This window comes from Delphinus delphis, chromosome 3 (assembly GCF_949987515.2).
Source record: "Delphinus delphis chromosome 3, mDelDel1.2, whole genome shotgun sequence".
Classification (NCBI taxonomy): Eukaryota; Metazoa; Chordata; class Mammalia; order Artiodactyla; family Delphinidae; genus Delphinus; species Delphinus delphis.
In genome coordinates this window covers 108,921,571-108,944,864 of record NC_082685.1, presented here as the reverse complement: position 1 = coordinate 108,944,864, position 23,294 = coordinate 108,921,571, and the positions used below count along the sequence as shown (strand labels likewise).

General features: G+C 41.4%; 1 protein-coding gene across 5 annotated transcripts in view; it reads left to right on the top strand.

The window, feature by feature from the left end:
• Window positions 1-23,294, top strand: part of RASGRF2 (Ras protein specific guanine nucleotide releasing factor 2) — a 233,008-nt gene that overhangs the window by 197,420 nt on the left and 12,294 nt on the right. For all 5 annotated transcript variants that reach the window (XM_060009219.1, XM_060009218.1, XM_060009217.1 and 2 more), the window contains 5 exons: window positions 1,812-1,924; window positions 15,476-15,536; window positions 15,851-15,954; window positions 18,080-18,164; window positions 20,924-21,121. In XM_060009219.1, coding sequence (XP_059865202.1) covers window positions 1,812-1,924; window positions 15,476-15,536; window positions 15,851-15,954; window positions 18,080-18,164; window positions 20,924-21,121 — 561 coding nt within the window. The remainder of the gene's footprint in view (window positions 1-1,811; window positions 1,925-15,475; window positions 15,537-15,850; window positions 15,955-18,079; window positions 18,165-20,923; window positions 21,122-23,294) is intronic.

Sequence of the window (23,294 nt, the reverse complement as noted above, 5' to 3'; positions counted from 1 at the left end):
TCCATTGCAATTAGCAATATTCTCTCTAATCATTTAAAAGAATTCAGAATGTCAGTGCTTCAAAATTACTTTTCCTAAAGTCAAAATGTACTTATAATGGGTAACTTTATATAAGAGGGAAAATAAACCCTCATGCCTGCATGTACAAAGATAGTCTGTCAGAGTCAGATCTTGAAAGCAAGTCATGGCGGCATTCAGTTCACCTCTGAATACCTGACAATCCCAGATGCTGCCAGTATGCTGTTGGTATTTTATGAGAATGCGTGTAATAAAAGAACTACAACTTTACCTTTTTGTTAACTTTTTGCTTTGAAAATTTTCAAATCAAGAGAAAATGTCAGAATTAAACAAAGTGCACGGATACACATCTGGAATCACTAATAGTTCACATGTTTACCACATGAGGGTTCCCCCTCCCTCTCCTTTTCTCTCTCACATTCTCTCTCTCCTCCCCTCAACCCAACAAAGAACAAGGACCTGCTCTGAAACAGCCCCAGCAAAATGATCAAATTCAGGACCATTTAACATGGATAGGATGCTCTCAACTAGTACACAGTTTGGACTCAGTTTTTGCTAGTTGTCCCAGTAATGCCCTGTGTAGCAGTTCCCCCTCGATCCTGTGGTCCCTTTGGTGTCCTTTAAACTGGACCAGTTTCTCAGTTTCTCTTTGTCTTTGATGACATTAACATTTTTGGAGTGTGCAGGCCAGTGCTTCCTCACAATGCAGGTGTGAGATTATGCATTTAGGGCAAAAATACTAAGTGATGATTCTTCACGGAACATTACCTTAGTGGGTCCATGATGTTGGTTTGCTCCATTACTGGTGGTGGCAACTCTGATCACTTGGTTCAGGTGGCATCTGTCAGATTCTTCCTTTGTAAATAAATAATAAATAATCTCTAATGGTAGCATTGTGGGAGGAGTACTCTGACACTATTAATTCTGTTTCTCCATAAATTTCAGCATCTATTCATGATCCTTACCCGATCCGTTATTACTGCTTTGGTCAAAAATGGTGATTTTCTAACTCTTATATTCTTTTGCATTTATTGGAAGTCCACTGTAAAGAATAGTTTTCTCTTCCACCCTCTTTATGTATTTCTCTATTTATGTATTTGTTTGTGGGCATTAGTAGTGACTTGCAGGTGGTTTTGATTCAGGTGCCTATTACTTATTACTCTCATTAATCATTTTGGCGTTCATATGGTACCAACTTTGCTGGGTGGGTACCCTTTCAATCTCACTCCTGTGTTTGTCTGACACAGCCCCATTGGTGTGTATCATTTATTCTTTAGCATACCTGTACTGAAGTTCTTCATTCAAGTCACTGCCCAAATGACAGATTTTATTTTTGCAAAAATCTTTTCTTTAGCTATTGTTATGCCCCAGTTACTGATCTTACTCATGGACCAATGGGAAACCAGACAATTAAATCAGCCCTTATAGTACAGTAAGTTATGATAGGTTGTACCATAGGAACACCAAGGAAAAGCTCTTTGTCCCACTGGGTCAACTTAAGAAGGCTCCTGGGAGAAAGTATATCACCTCCTAGAGCTGAGAGATGAATAGAAATAAACCTGGGGGGAGGCAGTGTTCCAGGCTAAGGGGCACACATGTCTCTTTGAGGAATTCCTATCCCCCAGGGAGCCTAGCAGCAGGGCCCCATCCTAAACCAATTAAGTCAGAATCTCTGGAGGGGGAAGGGTCTAGGGCCCATACATTTTAATTTCCATAAATTTGTCACGAGGAATGGTGTCATGGAGCTAAACCCTTCAAAACTAAAATTTAAAAAGATCCATTTCATTTTATAGGATTTCGAACTCAACAACGAACTAAAGATGAATGTCCTAAACTTGCTAGAAGAAGTTTTGCGAGACCCAGATCTTCTTCCCCAAGAACGGAAAGCCACAGCGAATATCCTGAGGTAAAGGCAATTGTAGGTGCCTATTAATCACACTGGTTGATTTGTGCTGTGTTCGTAGAAAATAAGATCCTGTCAAACCAGAAGGATGTATATTAGACTCCTGAGGGGCAGCAGGGATTCTGTCCTCACTGGGAAAGCTGCCTCGGGAAGACTTCAGACTGGGTGACATAACTTGTGTGCAGTACAATCGCTCCTGTTTGTGTGGGCAGGTGGTGGTTTACTGTAGAACCAAAAGCCTGAAGATCCTCTCCTGCAGGTCCAGCAGGCATTGCAGAGGTGTTTTTTTCTCATGTGCGTTCTAAGTGTCTATTACAAGTTCATGTTTATGAGCGGGGTTGTAGTGTTTCTGTGGGAGTCTCGTGCACCTGGCTTGTGGATGTGCCGTCATAGAGCAGCTATGCGTTTTCTTCAGCTTGTTTCACTGGTCCTGGACCAATTTTACCGTCAGCTTCTTAGGTGGAGATTTCCACATCAGGTAGGTTGTATAAATTTGGACCCCACACTTCAGTTTGACAAAGTCTTGTACTTCAGGTTTCCCACCAGAGGCTGCTTGTGTCTGTCATTACAGCAAGCATCCAAGCAGGTAACAGACTTTCTTATAGCTTCTCGAACAGATGGGTGGATTTTTTCCAGTCCACTTTACATGAAGAGGGCAGCCATCCATGTCTCTGTATGGACATTTCAGTTACAGCTTTCCACCTCACTATATGTCTGTCCCTACACGGGGTGGAAAGCCCAGCCCCTATCTGCCAGGGCCTGGTACTCCTTCACCGTTCTGATTTCTACTTCCCTCTTCATTCGCAACCTCTGGAAAGACCCCTTCCTTTCTTCTATGCTCAACTCTATTGTTGTTTCTTCGTTATCCACAATGTTTGTGTGTAGAGGGGAGTCCAATTTAGCTCAATCCACCATGCCTTTGGAGGCCCCTCCCTGATGCAGCAATGCAAGATTCTGGTCTGTAACATTTTGGCAATTGGACTACAAGTCATTCTTAGTCCCATTAGCTCAAGATCCCATAGCCAGATCCTTCTTTGGTCTGTGGGCTATATGGGTTGAATTATGTCCCTCTCAAAAGTATGTTGAGGTCCTAACCCTCAGTACCTGAGAATATGACCTTATGTGGAAATAGGGCTATTGCAGAGGTACTTAGTTAAAATGAGGTCATACTGGAGGCAGGCAGGCACCTAATCCAATATGAGTGGTGTCCTTATAAGAAGATGCCCGTGGGAAGACAAAGGGGGACACAGAGAGAAGGCCATGTGAAGATGGAGCAGAGATTGGAGTGATGCAGCTGCTAGCCAAGGAATGCCAAGCATTGGCTGGCAAACCACCAAAAGCTGGGAAAAGGCAAGGAAGGATTCCTCTACAGGTTTCAGAGAGAGCATGGCCCTGTGGACACCTTGACTTTGGACTTCAAGCCTCTAGAACTCTGAGACAATGAATTTCTATTGTTTCAAGCCACGTAGTGTGTTGTACTTGTTTAGGGCAACCCTAGGAAACTATTAAGAGCCTTTGTCACTTTTTCCATCCTATGAAACATCTAAGTGAGCTTAGGGACTCAGTTACTATGTTTATTTTCAGATTTTAAAATTCAAAATACATCTTCAGATAAAGCCTGATATCGGTGGATGAGTGGTCATATCTGTGAGTGATTGCTGTTCCTCTTTTCTCCATGTGAACAGTTGATTATCCTCCTTGTATTTAAAACATTGATAATTAAAAGCTAGGTTCTGAAAGTGTGTGCCCCTAGGGACGTTTGACTAAATAGCTGGCAGGGAAATGGGAGTGCGGTGGGGCTCAGACTGGGAAAGACTGTCAGGATTGGCCAGTTTGAGGCCCTCATGTTGCCTGTCCCATCACAGCACCCATGCCAGATATCACCAATCAATCCTGAGCACTTTCTTCCTGCACCCACAGGTGAGCTCAGAACTCAGCTGATTGGCACTACTACTTCAGATGAAAATTACTTACCATCTCAGGTCTTTATTATTCATCAGACTTAAGATGTACAAATTATTGTTGCTGAGTAAGTGACCTGAGAATTAGAAGTGTAAGACTGATAAGGAGTGGAAATTGTAGTAGATGGTAAAGCCTGGGAGTGTAACACCTAGCAGAGTCTGATTCTAACTTTTGCAGGATGTCACAGGTTTAAATCTTCGCTCAGCCACTAATAGCTGTCAAGTTTCTTAATCAATCTCAACCTCATTTTCCTCGTTTATAAAGTGGAGCTATCAATACCTTCCTCACTGGGTTGTTGTGAAAATCACATGATATAATATGTGTAAAGAGGCTAACACAATGCCTGAAACATAATTAGTACTCATATTACTGCTACAGGCGTTGTTATTATTATTATTAGAAAGCACTGACAGTAGCTCTTGGGAAAAATAGTTTCTGCCATCAAGCCAATACAGCCCAAGTAAAACCAGGCTACATCTTTGTCAAACTCAACTTTCCTTAGGCTTCATTACCTTGTCTATAGAAAAGACATGATAATAACATGATAAAAAACATGATAAAAACCTATAATGGATTATAATCTGGAAAAATATTGAATCACTATGCTATACTCCTGAAACTAACACAATATTGTAAATCAACTACACTTCAGTTACAAAAAACTAATTTAATATTGCACAACAATATTAAATAAATAAACAAGTGAATGCAATTTAAAAATCATTCAAATATATACTTTAATCCGAGTCCAAACCACTGGACTAACAGAGAACCTCAGACCCCAGGGACTATTCATCAGAGTGAGATCTCACGGAGGTCCTCATCTCAGCACCAAGACCCAGCTCTACCCAAGAGCCTACAAACTCCAGTGTTGGAAGCCTCAGGCCAAACAATCAGTAAGACAGGAACACAATCCAACTCATAAAAAAAAGAAAAAAAGAGACAGCAAAAAAATATGTCACAGATGAAGGAGCAAGGTAAAAACCTACAAGACCAAATAAATGAAGAGGAAACAGGCAATCTACCTGAAAAAGAATTCAGAGTAATGATAGTAAAGTTGATCCAGAATTTCAGAATTAGAATGGAAGCACGGATTGAGAAAATGCAAGAAATGTTTAACAAAGATCTAGAAGAACTACAGAACAAACAAACGGAGATGAACAACATAATAACTGAAATGAAAAACAGACTAGAAGGAATCAATAACAGAATAACTGAGGAAGAAGAACGAATAAGTGAGCTGGAAGACAAAATGGTGGAAATAACTGCCAAGGAGCAGGATAAAGAAAAAAGAATGAAAAGAATTGAAGACAATCTCAGAGACCTCTGGGACAACACTAAACACACCAACATTCAAATTATAGGGGTCCCAGAAGAAGAAGAGAAAAAAAAAAGGGGTCTGAGAAGATACTTGAAGAGATTATAGTTGAAAACTTCCCTAACATGGGAAAGGAAATAGTCACCCAAGTCCAGGAGGCACAGAGAGTCCCATACAGGATAAACCCTAGGAATAACACACCAAGACACATATTAATCAAACTAACAAAAATTAAATTCAAAGAAAAAATATTAAAAGCAGCAAGGGAAAAACAAAAAATAACATACAAAGGAATCCCCATAAGGTTATCAGCTGATTTTTCAGTGGAAACTCTGCAGGCCAGTAGGCAGTGGCAGGATATACTTAAAGTGATGAAACAAAAAAAGCTACAACCAAGATTACCCAGCAAGGATCTCATTCAGATTCAATGGAGAAGTCAAAAGCTTTTCAGACAAGCAAAAACTAAGAGAATTCAGCACCACCAAATGAGCTTTACAACAAATGCTAAAGAAACTTCTCTAAACGGGAAACACAAGAGAAGAAAAAGACTCACAAAAACAAACCCAAAACAATTAAGAAAATGATAATGGGAACATACATATCGATAATAACCTTGCATGTGAATGGATTAAATGCCCCAACCAAAAGACACAAATGGCTGAATGGATACAGAAACAAGACCCACATATATGCTGTCTACAAGAGACCCACTTCAGACCTAGGGACACATACAGACTGAAAGTGAAGGGATGGAAAAAGAAATTCCATGCAAATGGAAATCAACAGAAAGCTGGAGTAGCAATACTTGTATCAGATAAAATAGACTTTAAAATAAAGACTGCTACAAGAGATAAGGAGGGACACTACATAATGATCAAAGGATCAATCCAAGAAGAAGATATAACAATTATAAATGTTTATGCACCCAACGTAGGAGCACCTAAATACCTAAGGTAAATGCTAACAACCATGAAAGGAGAAATTGACAGTAACACAATAATAGTAGGAGACTTTAACACCCCACTTACACCAATGGACAGATCATCCAAACAGAAAATAGATAAGGAAACACAAACTTTAAATGACACAATGAAACAGATAGATATAATTGATATTTATAGAACATTGCACCCAAAAGTGGCAGAATACACTTTCTTCTCAGGTGCCACAGAACATTCTCCAGGATAGATCACATCTTGGGACAAATCAACCTCAGTACACTTAAGAAAATTGAAATCATATCAAGCATATTTTCTGACCACAATGCTGTGGGATTGGAAATCAATTACAGGAAAAAACCTGTAGAAAGCACAAATACATGGAGGCTAAACAGTGTGCTACTAAATAACCAAGAGATCACTGAAGAAATCAAAGAAGAAATAAAAAAATACATAGAAACAAATGACAACAAAAACACAACGACCCAAAACCTATGAGATGCAGCAAAAGCAGTTCTAAGAGGGAAGTTTATAGCAATTCAATCTCACCTCAAGAAAAATCTCAAATAAACATTCTAAGCCTACACTTAAAACAACTAGAGAAAGGAACAAAGAAAATCCAAAGTCAGTAGAAAGAAAGAAATCATAAAGATCAGAGCAGAAATAAAAGAAATAGAAACAAAGAAAACAATAACAAAGATCAATAAAACTAAAAGCTGGTTCTTTGAGAAGATAAACAAAATTGATAAACCCTTAGCCAGACTCATCAAGAAAAAAAGGGAGAGAATGCAAATCAATCAGGTTGGAAATGAAAAAGGAGAAATCACAACTGACACTGCAGAAATACAAAGGTTTATAAGAGACAACTACAAACCAACTATATGCCAATAAAATGGACAACCATGAAGAAATGGACAAATTCTTGGATAGGCACAATTTTCCAAGACTGAACCAGGAAGAATTAGAAAATATAAACAAACCTATCTCAAGTAATAAAATTGAAACCATAATTAAAAATCTTCCAACAGGGCTTCCCTGGTGGCGCAGTGGTGGAGAGTCCGCCTGCCAATGCAGGGGACATGGGTTCGTGCCCCGGTCCAGGAAGATCCCACATGTTGTGGAGCAGCTAGGCCCGTGAGCCATGGCCGCTGAGCCTGCGCGTCCGGAGCCTGTGCTCCGCAACGGGAGAGGCCACAACAATGAGAGGCCTGCATACCACCAAAAAAAAAAAAAAAAAAAATCTCCCAACAAACAAAAGTCCAGGACCAGATGGCTTCACAGGCAAATTCTATCAAACATTTAGAAAAGAGCTAACACCCATCCTTCTCAAACTCTTCCAAAAAATTGCAGAGGGAGAAACACTCCCAAATTCATTCTACGAAGCCACCATCACCCTGATACCAAAACCAGAAAAAGATATCACAAAAAAAGAAAATTATAGGCCAGTATCACTGATGAACATAGATGCAAGAATCCTGAATAAAATACTAGCAAACAGAATCCAACAACACTAGCAAACAGAATCCAACAACACATTAAAAGGATCATACACCATGATCAAGTAGGATTTATCCCAGGGATGCAAGGATTCTTCAGTATATGCAAATCAATCAATGTGATACACCACATTAACAAATTAAGGAATAAAAACCATATGATCATTTCAGTAGATGCAGAAAAAGCTTCTGACAAAATTCAACACCGATTTATGATAAAAACTGCAGAAAATGGGCATAGAGGGAGCCTACCTCAACATAATAAAGGCCATATATGACAGACCCACAGCAAGCATCATACTCAATGGTGAAAAACTGAAAGCATTTCCTCTAAGATCAGGAACAAGACAAGGATGTCCACTCTCGCCAGTCTTATTCAACATAGTTTTGGAAGTTTTAGCCACAGCAATCAGAGAAGAAAAAGAAATAAAAGGAATACAAATCGGAAAAGAAGAAGTAAAACTGTCACTGTTTGCCAATGACATGATACTATACCTAGAAAATCCTAAAGATGCCACTCGAAAACTACTAGAACTAATCAATGAATTTGGTAAGGTTGCAGGATACAAAATTAATGCACAGAAATCTCTGGCATTCCTATACACCAACAATTAAAAATCAGAAAGAGAAATTAAGGAAACACTCTCATTTACCATTGCAACAAAAAGAATAAAGTACCGGGCTTCCCTGGTGGCGCAGTGGTTGAGAGTCCGCCTGCCGATGCAGGGGATGCGAGTTCGTGCCCCGGTCCAGGAAGATCCTATATGCCACAGAACGGCTGGACCCGTGAGCCATGGCCACAGCCTGTGCGTCCAGAGCCTGTGCTCCACAGCGGGAGAGGCCACAACAGTGAGAGCCCTGTGTAACGCAAAAAAAAAAAAAAAAAAAAAAAAAAGAAGAAAATACCTAGGAATAAACCAGCCTAAGGAGTCGAAAGACTTGTACTCAGAAAACTATAAAACACTGATGAAAGAAGTCAAAGATTACATAAACAGGTGGAGAAACATACCATGTTCTTGGATTGGAAGAATCAATATTGTGAAAATGACTATACTACCCAAAGCAATCTACAGATTCAATGCAATCCCTATCAAACTACCAATGACATTCTTCACAGCATTAGAACAAAAAATCTTACAATTTGTATGGAAACACAAAAGACCCCGAATAGCCAAAGCAATCTTGAGAAAGAAAAACAGAGTTGGAGGAATCAGGCTCCCTGACTTCAAACTATACCACAAAGCTACAGTAATCAAGACAGCATGGTACTGGCACAAAAACATAAATATAGAATCAGTGGTACAGGATAGAATGCCCAGAGATAAACTCACTCACATGTGGGCACCTAATTTACAACAAAGGAGGCAAGACCATACAATGGAGAAAAGGCAGCCTCTTCAATAAGTAGTGCTGGGAAAACTGGACAGCTACATGTAAGAGAATGAAATTAGAATACTACCTAACACCATACACAAAACTAAACTCCATATGGATTAAAGACTTAAATGTAAGACCAGACACTATAAAACTTTTAGAGGAAAACAGAAAAAACACTCTTTGACATAAATCACAGCAAGATCTTTTTTGACCCACCTCCTAGAGTAACAGAAATAAAAACAAAAATAAACAAATGGGACTTAACTAAACTTAAAAGCTTTTGCACAGCAAAGGAAACCATCAAAAAGACAGCCCTCAGAATGGGAGAAAATATTTGCAAATGAAACAACAGACAAAGGATTAATCTCCAAAATATACAAACAGCTCATGGAGCTCAATATCAAAAAAGCAAACAATCCAGTTAATAAATGGGCAGAAGACCTAAATAGACATTTCACCAAGGAAGACATACAGATGGGCAAGAGGCACATGAAAAGATGTTCAACATCACTAATTATTAGAGAAATGCAAATCAGAACTACAATGAGGTATCACCTCACACCGGTCAGAATGGACATTATCAAAAAAGCTAGAAACAATAAATGCTGGAAAGGGAGTGGTGAAAAGGGAACCCTCCTGCACTGTTGGTGGGAATGTAAATTGATATAACCACTATGGAAAACAGTATGGAGCTTCCTTTAAAAACTAAAAATAGAACTACCATATGACCCAGGAATCCCACTACTGGGCATATACCCTGAGAAAACCATAATTCAAAAAGAGACATGTCCCACAATGTTCATTGCAGCTCTATTTACAATAGCCAGGACATGGAAGCAACCTAAATATCCATTGACAGATGAATGAATAAAGAAGATGTGACACATATATACAATGGAATGTTACTCAGCCATAAAAAGAAACAAAATTGAGTTATTTGTAGTGAGGTGGATGGACCTAGAGTCTGTCATACTGAGTGAAGTAAGTCACAAAGAGAAAAACAAATACCGTATGCTAACGCATAATATGGAATCTAAAAAAAAAAGAAAGGTTCTGATGAACCTAGTTGCAGAGCGAGAATAAAGAGGTAGACATAGAGAATAGACTTGAGGACATGGGGTGGGAGGGCGAAGCTGGGGCGAAGTGAGACTAGTGTCGACATATATACACTACCAAATGTAAAATAGTTGGCTGGTGGGAAGCAGCAGCATAGCACAGGGAGATCAGCTCGGTGCTTTGCGATGACCTAGAGGGATGGGATAGGGAGGGTGGGAGGGAGGCTCAAGAGGGAGGGGATATGGGGACATGTGTATGCATATGGCTGATTCACTTTGTTGTGCAACAGAAACTAACACGGTATTGTGAAGCAATTATACTCCAGTATTAAAATAGTAAAAAAAAAAAAAAATACATATATATATATATATATATATATATATATATATATATATATATATATACACTTTAAATGGGTGGATTGTTTGGTATGTGAATTATATCTCAATAAAATTCTTACCGAAGAAACCCCCATAGTCATAACCCACTTACTACTATATTGTAAAAGAAAAAAAGAAATAAAAAACAAATCAAAAAGCAATTCCACTGGTGGGGTGCCCCTTAGCTGCCCACCCAGAATTCTAGTCCCTTGCAGAGTCTTCCAAGTATTCTGAAAGTCTCAAGAAATATGTGCTCAGGAATGAACCCAGTCATTTTCCTGCCTCAGCGTCTTTATTCAAGCTCACCGCCCTGAGGCTACTTGAGGGAGAGATCTTTCAGTGCCAGCACGGTTTCTGTGGAGAATGCTGTCTGGCAGTCTTGTGAAGCCACCATTTCCTTATCAAAAAGCTGAGAAAGATGCCACCTGCCCTGTCCCTGTGCCACCTGGGTCCCAGAGCAGCCTCACTCAACCCAGAGTCTCTCTCTCGTGAAAACAGCTCTTTTCACATCTTACCTGGTTCCACCGTGAGAATTCAAAAGCCGCCTGCAGAGCCAAGCAGGGAATAGATGTTACACTATCCCACCTATTCTCCCATCTCTCACCATCTTTCTTCCCATGAAGCCAAAACAAAACCAAGGCTTTGTTTAGCCCTGAACATGTCAACTAAAGCTGACAGATACCGGTGGGGTCACCAGCCCATCAGCTGAGCAGACAGCCAGACCCTGAGTCACAGTTTGAATCAGCTGAGTCCCTGGGGCACTAACTTATCTTCCCAACAAGCCAGTGAATAGATTTGTGGAAGACAAAACAAAACAAACAAAAAATACCCCCTGGTACAAGAAGACAACTGATATTTGATTGAATTTCTCCAACCAAGTAATTCATTCCACTTGCACTATGTATGAGGGTCCCTATCCCAGCACATGAGATTGTGTTTATAGGAGGAATAAATCGTGTGTTAGTTTTTAGGGGGTTTGATAACTTTACATATCCGATACTTATGTTTATATGTATGAAATGTGTGTTTTTAAAAATCATGTCAAAATGATTAGAAAGTAGAGTAGGAAGTAAGACCTAGACAGAACCATCAACTGAAGGAATGTTATCATTCATGAAATCTCTTCATGAAAAAAAAAGAAATCATGGGGTATATGAGAAAGAAGCAGAAATAAAAAGGATTATTTAACAACCTGAAAATTATAAAGATTTTCCTGTTAGTTCATTTCTTAATTTGAAAACAAACAGGGAATTATTTTCAGCTGAAACCAAGAGAATTTAGTATTAAACATTTCCATGCATTCATGGACATCTGCCTTTTTTTAAAAAAAAAAGTACCAGAGCATCTGTAGCAATGGGCTCCAGTAAGCCCAGCAGGAAGGAAAGTCATGCTTGAGAAAGCATGGGAAGGAAGAGGTGGTCTGGCAGGTCCCAGAAGAAACATGAGATTAAACCATTCACAAGGTGGGGAGGAGAAGAGTCTGAGGCAGGCCATGCCATGGGCCCAGGCCAGCCCGTCACAGTAGCAAGCAAGCAGCCCATTCGAGAACAGAGGCCAGTTGCTCTTGGCTCTGTTTTTAAGACTACATGATTTCTACACTTGAAGGGGAAATTTTCTAGTTAATAGAATTTGCATAATCCCGTTTCCTTTTAAGTTTTTAATCTGGTATTGCATTATAAGTGCATAAATAGTAAATTGATCATAATGGGTGATACATGTGGGGAAAACCCAGGATCCTGGAGTATTCATCAAACTCTAAGGTAGTCAGAAGACTAGAAGCAAATCCATCCTCTGTTGGAACTGGACCAGGGTTAGAGAGGCCTTCACATCTGAAGGGAACGTTTCTGAACACACCTCCCTTCGAATACAAGTTAGGATTGTGAGAGGTTAAAAAAAAAAAAAAAAATAGTCCCGATGTTAAAGATTTAGATGCATTCAAGTCATATAACAGTGAGATATAAACATGACACATATATTTAAACACATAATACATTAATGCAGTAAAGTGAAAGCTTTCTATGATGAATCATCCCCTCCTTACACAGTGTCACAGGGATTACTTTATGCTGAAGAAGTTTAATTAGCATAGGTAGTTTGTGGCCCTGTTTGTGAATAAAAACCTCTGCTCAAGATTTTTATATTCCTAAAATACCACGACCCTCCAACGTTGTCTGACCAGCTGGCTTCTGAATCTATGCAGTATAGTGTTTTTTGTAGACAACTAACGTGCCATAGAATGAAAAGAAACAATGATTGACTTCTTGGATGGTCAACTGGAGTGGGTTCAGTCATGAAAAGGGGACCCACAAACCTCACACAGCCCCAAGCAGCGTTAGACTCCTTTTTTTTTTGTAGAAGAAAAACTACTTTCTTCAAATTGCTTCATACAATAAACCAGGTATTCAAATGAACAGGCCAGGATAAATGTTTTGCTTGGTTTAATCGAATCAGTTGACCAGAATCAAAGGAAATCCAGGCGATTGTATCAAGCTAAGGTACTTGATACATCCAGCTAAGGTACTCACTGTGGATGTTTACACGTTACAGGTCAAGAATATTTGACATGTCGGTGTTTAGACGTAGCATTTATTTTGTTCAGACCCATTAGAACTTTTACACCAAAATGACGTCTTGCTCCTACTCTTACTTGGAGTCAGGGGCCTACCTCTCTTACTAGGTGGATTTTGTTCACCTCCTTTCCTGGCTTGAAAAGGCCTTCAAAGATAATTAGTCATCAATTTAGTTTTTTACTTTCTAATCACTTTTAATTTGGGTGCGAAGTGTTTTTTTGACAGCTGGATCATCCTCATTTATTAAACACATCTCTATATTGTTCTGAGCTATTTCCTCGGGTCACATCTACCTTAAGAATTCGACTTGCCCTATGCATCTCTTCCTTTTACTTGGCTGTTCCCGAGTTATATCCTTTATAATAAAACTGTAACTATAAGCATAAAAAAAAAAAGAAAAAAGAATTCGACTTGCCATCACTAATGAATTCATGGGTGGGCATCAAATTCTGGAGCTGGTTCCTTAATAATAATACTGAAAATCTTTTGTATTTTACAGAATGTCACATGCCATTTTATGGAAGAGTATACATTTCTATAGTTATTTTCAACCTTGTTGGGGGTCATGGATTCCCAAAAAGAATATGATGGAAGCAGTCTCCTCTCAGAAAAATGAACATATGAATATATGCAAACATTTGCATATCATTTTTTAAAGTTTGTGGACCTCTAGAGATTATTTAGTGATACTCTAGGATTAAGAACTTTTGTTCTAAGGGGACATTTTCGAAAGAGATAGCATTTATTTTGATTTACAGGGCAGACTCTTTTGAAGAGAGAAATGTGAGGTAACTGAATGGGACCAGATGTATCTTGGAACATTAGCGTAAGATCGTTGAGGAGAGAAACATTTGATAGAAGCGAAATAACTTCTGGACCATTTCTTTCCAAGCTAAGAATATTGCCCAGCCTCATAAAAAGGATCTTTTCCACGGGTACACATAGTTATAAGGCCACTGATCTCTCTCCAAGAACACAGGCTACCGTAGAAAGGATGACATGCACTTTGGGAAAGAGTCACTTTTCCCCTGTGTCTAACCCTTAAGTGTGATGTAACGATCTTTGGAGAAAGAGTTATGTTTACTTATTTTTTCCTCACCTTAATCTTCCCTTTAGCGTATGGTGACTTTTTCTTCTCACAAATGGTACGGCTAATTGCAGACAAGAGGATTGCCATTCCTGTGATCTAGAAGGATTCTGCTCCCGGGTAAACAGCCAAGAACTTTTGTTAGAGAGAAGGAAGATCGAGGAAAAGGAATTGACCTTTTCTGGTGTGTGTTCTATGCTGAACCTTTGAAGTAGTGCCTTTCATAAGCCTGCTCATGACAAGCAAGAGCAACAGGAAAGCAAACTGGACCGAACCCTGGGCCAGTTAGTCCATTTCTTTGAGCTTTTGTTTCCTCATCTATAAAATGGAGATAATAATGCTTACTTTATAGGGATTTTTTATGATATAGGAGAGAGTGTGTGTCAGATGGTAAGCACATGCCTGGCATGTAATGAGCATACAATTACCCTCCTCAGTTGATTTTGTATTTTCGAGGGTGATAGTTTTGTTTTTATCAACTCAGAACACAATAGAACATCACATCATTGTTGCTTTTTAAGATTAGTGTCCTCCAGCAGACAGGCTACATGGTTGGGCACTGTTTAAATATTTTAATACTTTTAATATGTGATTATGCCTTCATTTTAGGACACTTGAAGTGTTTGGTCCAGATGGCAAGTTATATAATCAGGTTAATTTTCCTGGACCCTGAACTTCTCTTGGACTTGAAAGTATCACTGTCACTCTGGAACCAGCACCCACCTTAACTTATGTATTCAGTTACTCATTTGTCACTGATCAAAAAAAATATTTACTGAGAGCTGAATAACACCACATGTGGGGATACAGTACCAAATGTGTCTCAGGAAAGCCCATCTGGGAAGCAAAGGGGAAGAGTTCACCTGCTGGCTTTCTACCTGGTATTGTTTGAACTCTTGCTACCCAGGAACCCCCCTGAGCTTCTGGTCTACCTATGCCTGCATCTTCTGCCTCAGCATCAGCAGGGAGGGGCCAGGGTAGGGGCTGGAGGATTGTGGATTGAACACTTAGGCCTGTTAGAAACCCTGACTGATAGCAACGCAAGGCACCCAGATTCGTGGCATGGATCCGCTCAGTAACGCAAAGCACCAGCTTACCCTCTGCTTCACTTTCACAGTGGGTGTTTTATTTACAACTTGTATGTAAAAGCTTGGCTCGGTGTTATAAGTCAGCTCTCTTGATGATCCTCCTCTGCCTTTAACATGTGTGTCTTCCTGTTTCCTTGACCCTCTGTCTTCAATTCACGTCTCCACAGCCTCGCAGACCGGAGCCCTCCGACTTCCACCCAGGGAAAACTGAACTGCATTTTGTCATTTCATTTCGGGGATGTCTATTTTCTTTTCATGGAGGGTATTTTGACTTTTTTTTAGGGCCCTTTCACAAGATGATCAAGATGACATCCACCTAAAACTGGAGGATATAATTCAACTGGTAAGTTCAGCCGTGGTCTTATCCTGCACAATTATATGTAAGACTCACCTCTCAAAGGCAAGCACTGTGCCCATAACTGATAACTGGGTTCTGGACTGTATATTCTGTCGCTGTAACTGTGTGAGAAGAACCAGATTTGGCTTTGGGGTTTAGCAGTTGGTCCATGATGTTAATGCCGGCTGTTATTTCTGAACTTTCTGCCATTTTCTTCATAGCTGGAATCTAGGGTGGACTTTGTACTCCAAGCAGCTGCAGTGAGCTGGCAGGCACCTTGCTTCCGGGTGTGTTTCATTCCCTGCCCTCATCTCTTGCAGACAGACTGTCCGAAGGCCGAGTGCTTTGAGACCTTGTCGGCCATGGAGCTGGCTGAGCAGATCACCCTCCTGGACCACATCGTTTTCAGAAGCATTCCCTACGAGTGAGTGTGCCCTCACAGCAGCAGGGCTGCCTTACAGCTGACATTGTTCCTCAGCAGATGCGTGTGCGCAGAGCTGTGGCTCTTAGTCTTATGTTGGTTTTGTCCCACTTGAATGTCTTTTGGTTCCACTATATGTTGGAAATATTCATATAGAAATATTGGGAACTCTCAAGATGGTCAGTCTTGTGTTTCTGTATGTGCTACAGTTACCATAGAAGGCGAAGTTCTCTGTCCTCTCACATCTTTGTGTTATAGAAACCGCAATACAGTATAACAGTGGTTCTCAAACTTCATGGTGCCTAAAATCATTTGGGAAACCTGTTCAAAATGTACATCCCTAGGTACCGCCCCCTGGCCACCCCCCCGGCAGAAATCCTGATTCCAGTAGGTTTGAGGCCCAGGAAACTACATTTTCAATGAGAATCCCAGATAATTCTGCGTGAGCTAAGACTATACTTTGAGAAACACTGATGTTGGGAAATTCTGTAAATTCTGCTGCAATTTTTCCCCCATGTCCATAAATCAGCAGGTGGTATTGCTGAGCATCGAGACTCCAGAACAGCGTAGACTCCCAAGACAGCGCTTTGCACAGAGCACACTTGGAGTGGGTATCTGCCGAGTGAACGCTGTCACGTAATGAGCATCCATGTCACTACTGCCTTTTAACTGTCTCGTGTGCAGAGTAAGGGAGGCTCTTTAAGCCCCCTCCTGCTGTCCTAATCAGCAGCTCTACAAACAAGGCCTTTGTGTGGACAAATAACAACTGTTGGCATAAGTCCCCTGTGAAATTATAACTAAATGAAAGGTATGGGAGGGGCTGGGTAAGAGGTATGACTGTGGTCCATGTTGTATGTAGAGAAGAGGACATCCAGGATGATGGAGGCTCCGGCATAGCCGTGTTGGTGGTCAGAGCTACAGTAGAAGGGGCAGGGCCGGAAGATGCTCTTGCAGACTTTTCTTTTATGCATTTTATCTTATTTCCCACTTTCAGCAATTGTAGGCCCATCCATGAACATGGGGAAAAAAGGAACGTGGCCCCTTGGCCGTACAAATGAACCCACTGACTATTTGATGACTTGAGTTAGGAGTGCAGTGCCTCTTCCCCCCACCTCCTGACTATCCTCCAGTGCAGTGAGGATTCAGGAGGGAGGGGAGCACGACCAGTATGGAAGAGGAGAAACAGCAAAGGCTGAATCTTTGTGGTTGCCCTTGGTGTGGTCTCTTCCTGGGACCCTTCTCACCTCTCCTCCCCTCTGCTGCTGTGAACATGTACCAATTTTCATCCGTAGAAAAAGCACATCTTTGTGTCCAACAGCCTTGCAGGATGGGAACAGTACCACCCACGTCAAGGGACTCAGTCAACATTGGTGGATTAAGAATGTGTCAGAGTAATTTCATTTTAATTTCGGTAATGCCTTGACAAAATAACTCCTGTATGCTCCAGCTTGATTGTCCCTCGCTTGCTGTGATCCAGTGACCCACTCATGAGTGAAATGAAGGAGCAGGGATGTTATTCAGAAGACAGACCTTCCTCCAGGCTGAGCTCCCACCACCGTAACTGCCTTCCTCACACGAACGGGCTGCAAAGTGCTAACACCAGCATTTGTTCATTCGGCCCTTACCACGTGTACTGTTCCGGGCTCTGGGGCAAACAAAGGAAAGTCCCTGCCCATGGAACTGACATTCTCCTGGAGACTGTCAGAGCAAAGTGGAGGAAAACATGCTGTTCTTGATTAACATTTTTGGTAGTGATGGATTTTTCAAGCCTTCTGCTAAGGCTTAAGATTTTTTCAAGGTGATCCAGGGAAAATGGTCTTGGTTTCTGAGTTAGCACTTAAGCTCTTTATTCCTCTTGTCATTGTTTTCCAATTTCAGAGAAGCCTTTATAATGATCCTAATAGGGACCCGGTTCCAAACATTTATAAGAGAAAGCTGAAACTGAAGAATCTTTTTCTTTTTGGCATCAAGTGGTGAAATGGTAGAATTGAGCTAAAATTCATTTGAGATGGAGCAGCAGGGTTGGGCAATGTCAAGTTTAATGTATATAATATTCATAATAATTATTCAGGATCATGGGCACCCTTAAAACACTTAATTGATTTTGTGTTTTGTTTTGAATTTTCAGAGAATTTCTTGGGCAGGGGTGGATGAAGCTGGATAAAAATGAAAGAACACCTTACATTATGAAAACCAGCCAACACTTCAATGATGTGAGTAACCATAAAAATAAAACCTTGGGTGGGAGTGTTATAGGAAGATGAGTATCAGGGTCTTGAGATGCCTTCTCTAAATTAAAAGAAGTCTTCCACCCACTTTTTAAACAAAACTGATGGAATGTTAAAAAAAAAAAAAAGCTTAAATATCCTCTAAGAGTTCACAGTGATGTGATTACTTCCAGTTACCTTCCAGTTCACATTTGATGGTACACAAGTCTGGTAAGTGCTCAGTGATGCATAGGTAGCTGCTATTATTTTTATCATGATCATGATTACTTCATGGTCGTAGATTGACTGGTTCTAACAGCACTGTGTCACTGGCCCCTGGTGGTACTGGTGATGGTAAGGCTGGGTTGCTACAGCTCCTCCTCATTATTACTGAACGTTCAGTCCCAGTACATTCCAGGGTGGGAAGGAACCTCTCTGAGCGTAATTACAGTGATGCTGAGACTGCGTGCAGAGGTAACCAGCTGTCGGTCCCTCTCCCCCTCTGCTCTTCTGCAGCAGTTTAGATGGAGTTGCTTTTATACCCTCCTCCTCCCTATTGGTGCTGTCCTACTGGTCTTAGTCCTGTGGAAGAGCCACAGATGTTGGAATGTCTTCAGGCCTATCCCGGCAAAGGGAAGGCTCCCTTTTCAATTCTACTAAAGTACGGTAAAAAGAGTAATGATGATGTTTAAAAAAAAAAAAAAAAAGACTACCAGGAAACCTGTAGGTAAATTAATGTCATCCAGAATCAAAATACAAAACAACAGTGCAAATTCCCAAGACAGTGCTTTGCTGAGGGTACATGTGGAATAGGTGTTATTACAGAACAAGCATCAAATGTCACTGCTTCCTAAAGGACAGGACACATGACCTGTCTGGGCCACTCTTTGAGAAGCAGAGCCCCTTCTGTGCACAATAAACGGATTTTATTTTCTTTTTTGCCTGTGCTGTACATACACTTGGGATGAAATGGACACTCAAATCAGAGGTTCAGTCCCAGGCTCCATACCCACATGTCTCTACTTGGGTGGCCACTTGCACTGTGTCCAGATTGCAGATGGAACTCATCATCAGAGTTCCTCCCAGACCCACCAAGCCTGCTTCTTCATCTTATTCTCTATTCTTGGTCTTGGGTAATGGCCCCACCAGCCACTCACTCAACCAAGCACGGAATCTAGAGGTCATCTTCGACCCCTTCTTCTCCTTTCTCCACCTCGCTCACCCCTCAACATGTTAGTGAACCCTAAATCTACACATCTCAGACTCTTCTTTTCCCCTCCCTTCCCACTGCCATAATCTTGATTTGGCCTTTCATTCTTTTCTCCAGGAGCTCCTAACTCACTACCTCCCCACCCCCATCTCACTGACACCCAACCCTTTCTTCACACAGTGGCACGGAAATAACTTCTCTCGGAGGCCCATCTAATTATATCTCTTTGATGAAATTTTGTCAGTGGCTTCCTCTCACCTTCACAATACGGCCCCAGCCGCTCAACCTGGCCTACAGGAGCCCTGCCTCCTGTCATCCTTGTCTCTCACCAACCCCCGTGCTCCTCAGACAGCTGCCAGATCCTCCATGCCACCACGCCTTCCCCCTCTGTCCCTTTGCAGACACTCCTCTACTTTGATGGGAAGCAGTAGCTAGCTTCTCCTCACGCTTCAGGGTTCAGTGCAGGCACAATCTCTCTCCTCTGTACTAGGCCACCTGCCCCATGCTGCCTCTATTTCTCAAGCTCCACCACCCCCCCCCCCCGCCCCACAGCCCTAGCTTTGCATTTCGCTTTGTGGTATTTACTTGTTTCTGTCTGCCTCTCCTCACCTTCCCACCTAACCAGGCTCAGTGCCTTAAGGTCAGGGAGACTGATTTATTTATTTTTCCTGTTCCCACAACCTAAAAGAATGGTCCTTACTGGGTGCTCAGTACAAAATAATTTCTTTAATAAATATGCACAATGATAGTTCTGAGGCCCTGTGAGATTTAAAATACCTATGGAATTATCAAAGAATTGGTGTACTCATCAGATTTAGTATATGGATATAAGATTATGGACCCCAGATTCCCTTTATTAGTAACCAATCCTGTTCTAGTCTTTTCCTTTCCATATTCTAAGTGTTGAGCTTCTTAAGTTGCCTCTTTTTCTCTTGGCGTTAACTAATAGAATTACAGTGCTTAGCCTTGAAACTATAGGTCCCTTTAACTGCTGGTGGAAAAAAAATTCAGCAAGATAAGATGAAAATGTTCTCTCTTCTGCACCTAAGTGTTTCTGGTTTGAGAGTTGGTAGGTTAGAGTTTGATTTGATTGGGAGGAAATGTGTTTTCTTTGTGCTAACTGAGGCTTCCTAGAGTGAATATCCCCACATCGTTGGGACCCAAGGAACATTGGGAGAGGCCCCAAGAAGTGAAACCCCTGATCTGCAAAGGTTGCCATTCCTCAGGGGTTAGCTCGTTCTCTGCCATTCTCTCCATAATTATTGGAAATGACTCCTCCATCAAAATTACTGATTAGCAAAACCACCTCTTCCCCCAACAAGCTGATCCCAAACAACCCCTCTCTTCACTCAGGATGAGCAGGTGTTCATTCGTGTGTTGTTATTGTTACCATTACAGACTTTAGTTTCTTCAGAAGGTTGATATCTAAATGGACCATGATCTCACATCCCTTGACACCTGCTTTGCTGACATTTCTGTAGGTAATTCAGGTATCGTGCCTGCATGAATTGCTTTGGCTCTTAGCTGCCCTCTCTTGGCTTTTCCATGGTCTCAGATGAGTAACCTGGTGGCCTCCCAGATCATGAATTATGCGGATATCAGCTCCCGAGCCAACGCAATTGAGAAGTGGGTGGCCGTGGCGGACATCTGCCGGTGCCTGCACAACTACAACGGCGTGCTGGAGATCACCTCGGCCTTAAACAGAAGTGCTATCTACCGGCTGAAGAAAACCTGGGCCAAGGTGTCCAAGCAGGTGAGCACCAGCGGGCGACACCTCCCGCTGCCGCGAGGAGGAGAGACTGGGAGACCAGAGCCAGGATAAATATTACTGATTAGGAAATAATTAGCTGAAATGTGCAGCTCCGTTGCCAAAGAAAGGTGGGTAATTACTGTGTTCTTACCACTTAATTGATTCTGCTCATATGTGTTTCTAAATGGTTAATTTAGAAAAGAAAATACAAACCAAAACACTCATTATAACATATCTGGGGACAACTTCAGACAATGTGGTTGACAGTCAGGAGGTGTTCCCTGAATCATTTAGGGAGGGCGCATTGATTCCAAGTGAGCACAGTGATGTCCGTGGATCCATTCTTTCTCCCTCAAAGGTACAAATGCCTTAGGGCCAAAGACCAGGGATAGAGGGCCTCCATGTTCACCTCTTCTTTGTCATTCAGGTAGTCAAGTTTTGGCATAATGACTTGAATGTGAAGAAATATAACTTCTTAATTTTCTTTTAATTGGACTTAGCTTGTTCACGCTTACTTTTTCCTTCAGATAATTTCAGGATTCAAGTGACATCACCATTTCCCCCCTGCTCTTCCCCCTGAGTGTCAGTGGGTGTTAGGGAGGGCTTTTCCGGGCTTGTGGAAGGCTGTGTGCACCCACTGGCCTCCTGCTGTAGTCTTTGGCAGTTTAGTCATTGGGTACAAGTCGCTGTGAGTTGCCTGTGCCTGGTGTTCAAATGGTCAACCTACCCTGCCAGGAACATGGCATGGTTATTGCACGCAGGGAGCCTGACTGACCTCACCTCCCATTCATCTCTCACTGGCTCTGCTGATTCTCTGAGATGGGGTGCGTATTACCTCTACTACAGGCTGTGGTGCCCCTTGCTGATCCCTAGTGGGCAGGCTAATTCTTCATTACTAGATAACTCACTTGACCCTCTCAAAGAGTGTTGGGGGAACTTTCTAGGCTCCTCCATGTCCCATGGGCGCCAGAGGCTAGGAGTGTTTATGCCAGGCCCTCTCTGCATATCCTCCTTCCACAGACCACTGTGCCTGCCTTGTTGTGACCACCCAAAGTTGGTGAAGGGTGTCTTCAGGGCGCCCACCTCAAGGGTTTCAGGCAGGAAGAATAGCATATATTCTGCTGACATTTCCTCAAAGCTGTCTGGTTTCTGTTGCCCCCTCTGAGGGTTTAAGCCCCTCTCAGAGACATTGCTTCTTACTCTCTTCTATTTTCTTTGCTCTCTCCGAGCCTTTTAAATTCCTCCCTATGTAGCAAGAAACCAAGCCTAAGTCATATCTTTTATCCCCTCCCCCCATTCCTTAGTAAAAATGGAATGCTCTAAGAATCCCAAGTTTGGCCTCTAGAAATGGCAAATTCTTCTGTGAATAAAGCCTGGACCTTGCAAATAAAAGCCACAGCTTTTATAAAAACTGTTTTTAAAAAACTTTTAATCTTGAGATCACTGTAGGTCCATATGCAATTATAAGAAATAATAGAAATCCCTTCCACCCTATACCCAGTGTCCCCCAGTGGTAACATCTCACATAACTACAGACAATATCACAACCACAAAATTAACCATTGGTACCATCCACCAATCTTATACAGACTTCCTTACTTTTACATGTATTCATTTGTGTGTGTGCATATGTGTGTGTGTGTCTAGTGTGCCTTTATTACAGGGATAGATGCATGTAATCACCACCGGAGTGAAGATACAGAACAGTTCTATCACTAAGATCCCTCCTGTCACCCTTTTATAGCCCCAGCCACCTTCCCCCCTCTCCCTCCCTAACTCCTGGCAACCACAGATCTGTTTTCCATCTCTGTAATTTTGTCATTTCAAGAATGTTGTATAAATAGAATCATGCAGTATATGACATTTTGAGATTGCCTTTTTTTAAACTCAGAATAATTCCTTTGAAATCCATTCAAGTTGTTACATGTATCAATTCTTAGTTCCTTTTTATTGCTGAACAGTACCTCGTGGTGTAGATATGACACTTCATTTAACCATTCACCCCTTGAAGGACATCTGGGTGTTTTCAGTTTCAGCTATTACAAATAAAGCTGCTATGAACATTCATGAATATGTTTTATGTGACTATAAGTTTTCATTTCTCTGGGATAAATGCCTAAGTGTGCGATTGCTGGGTCATATGGTAATTGTGTGTTTAGTTTTATAAGAAACTTCC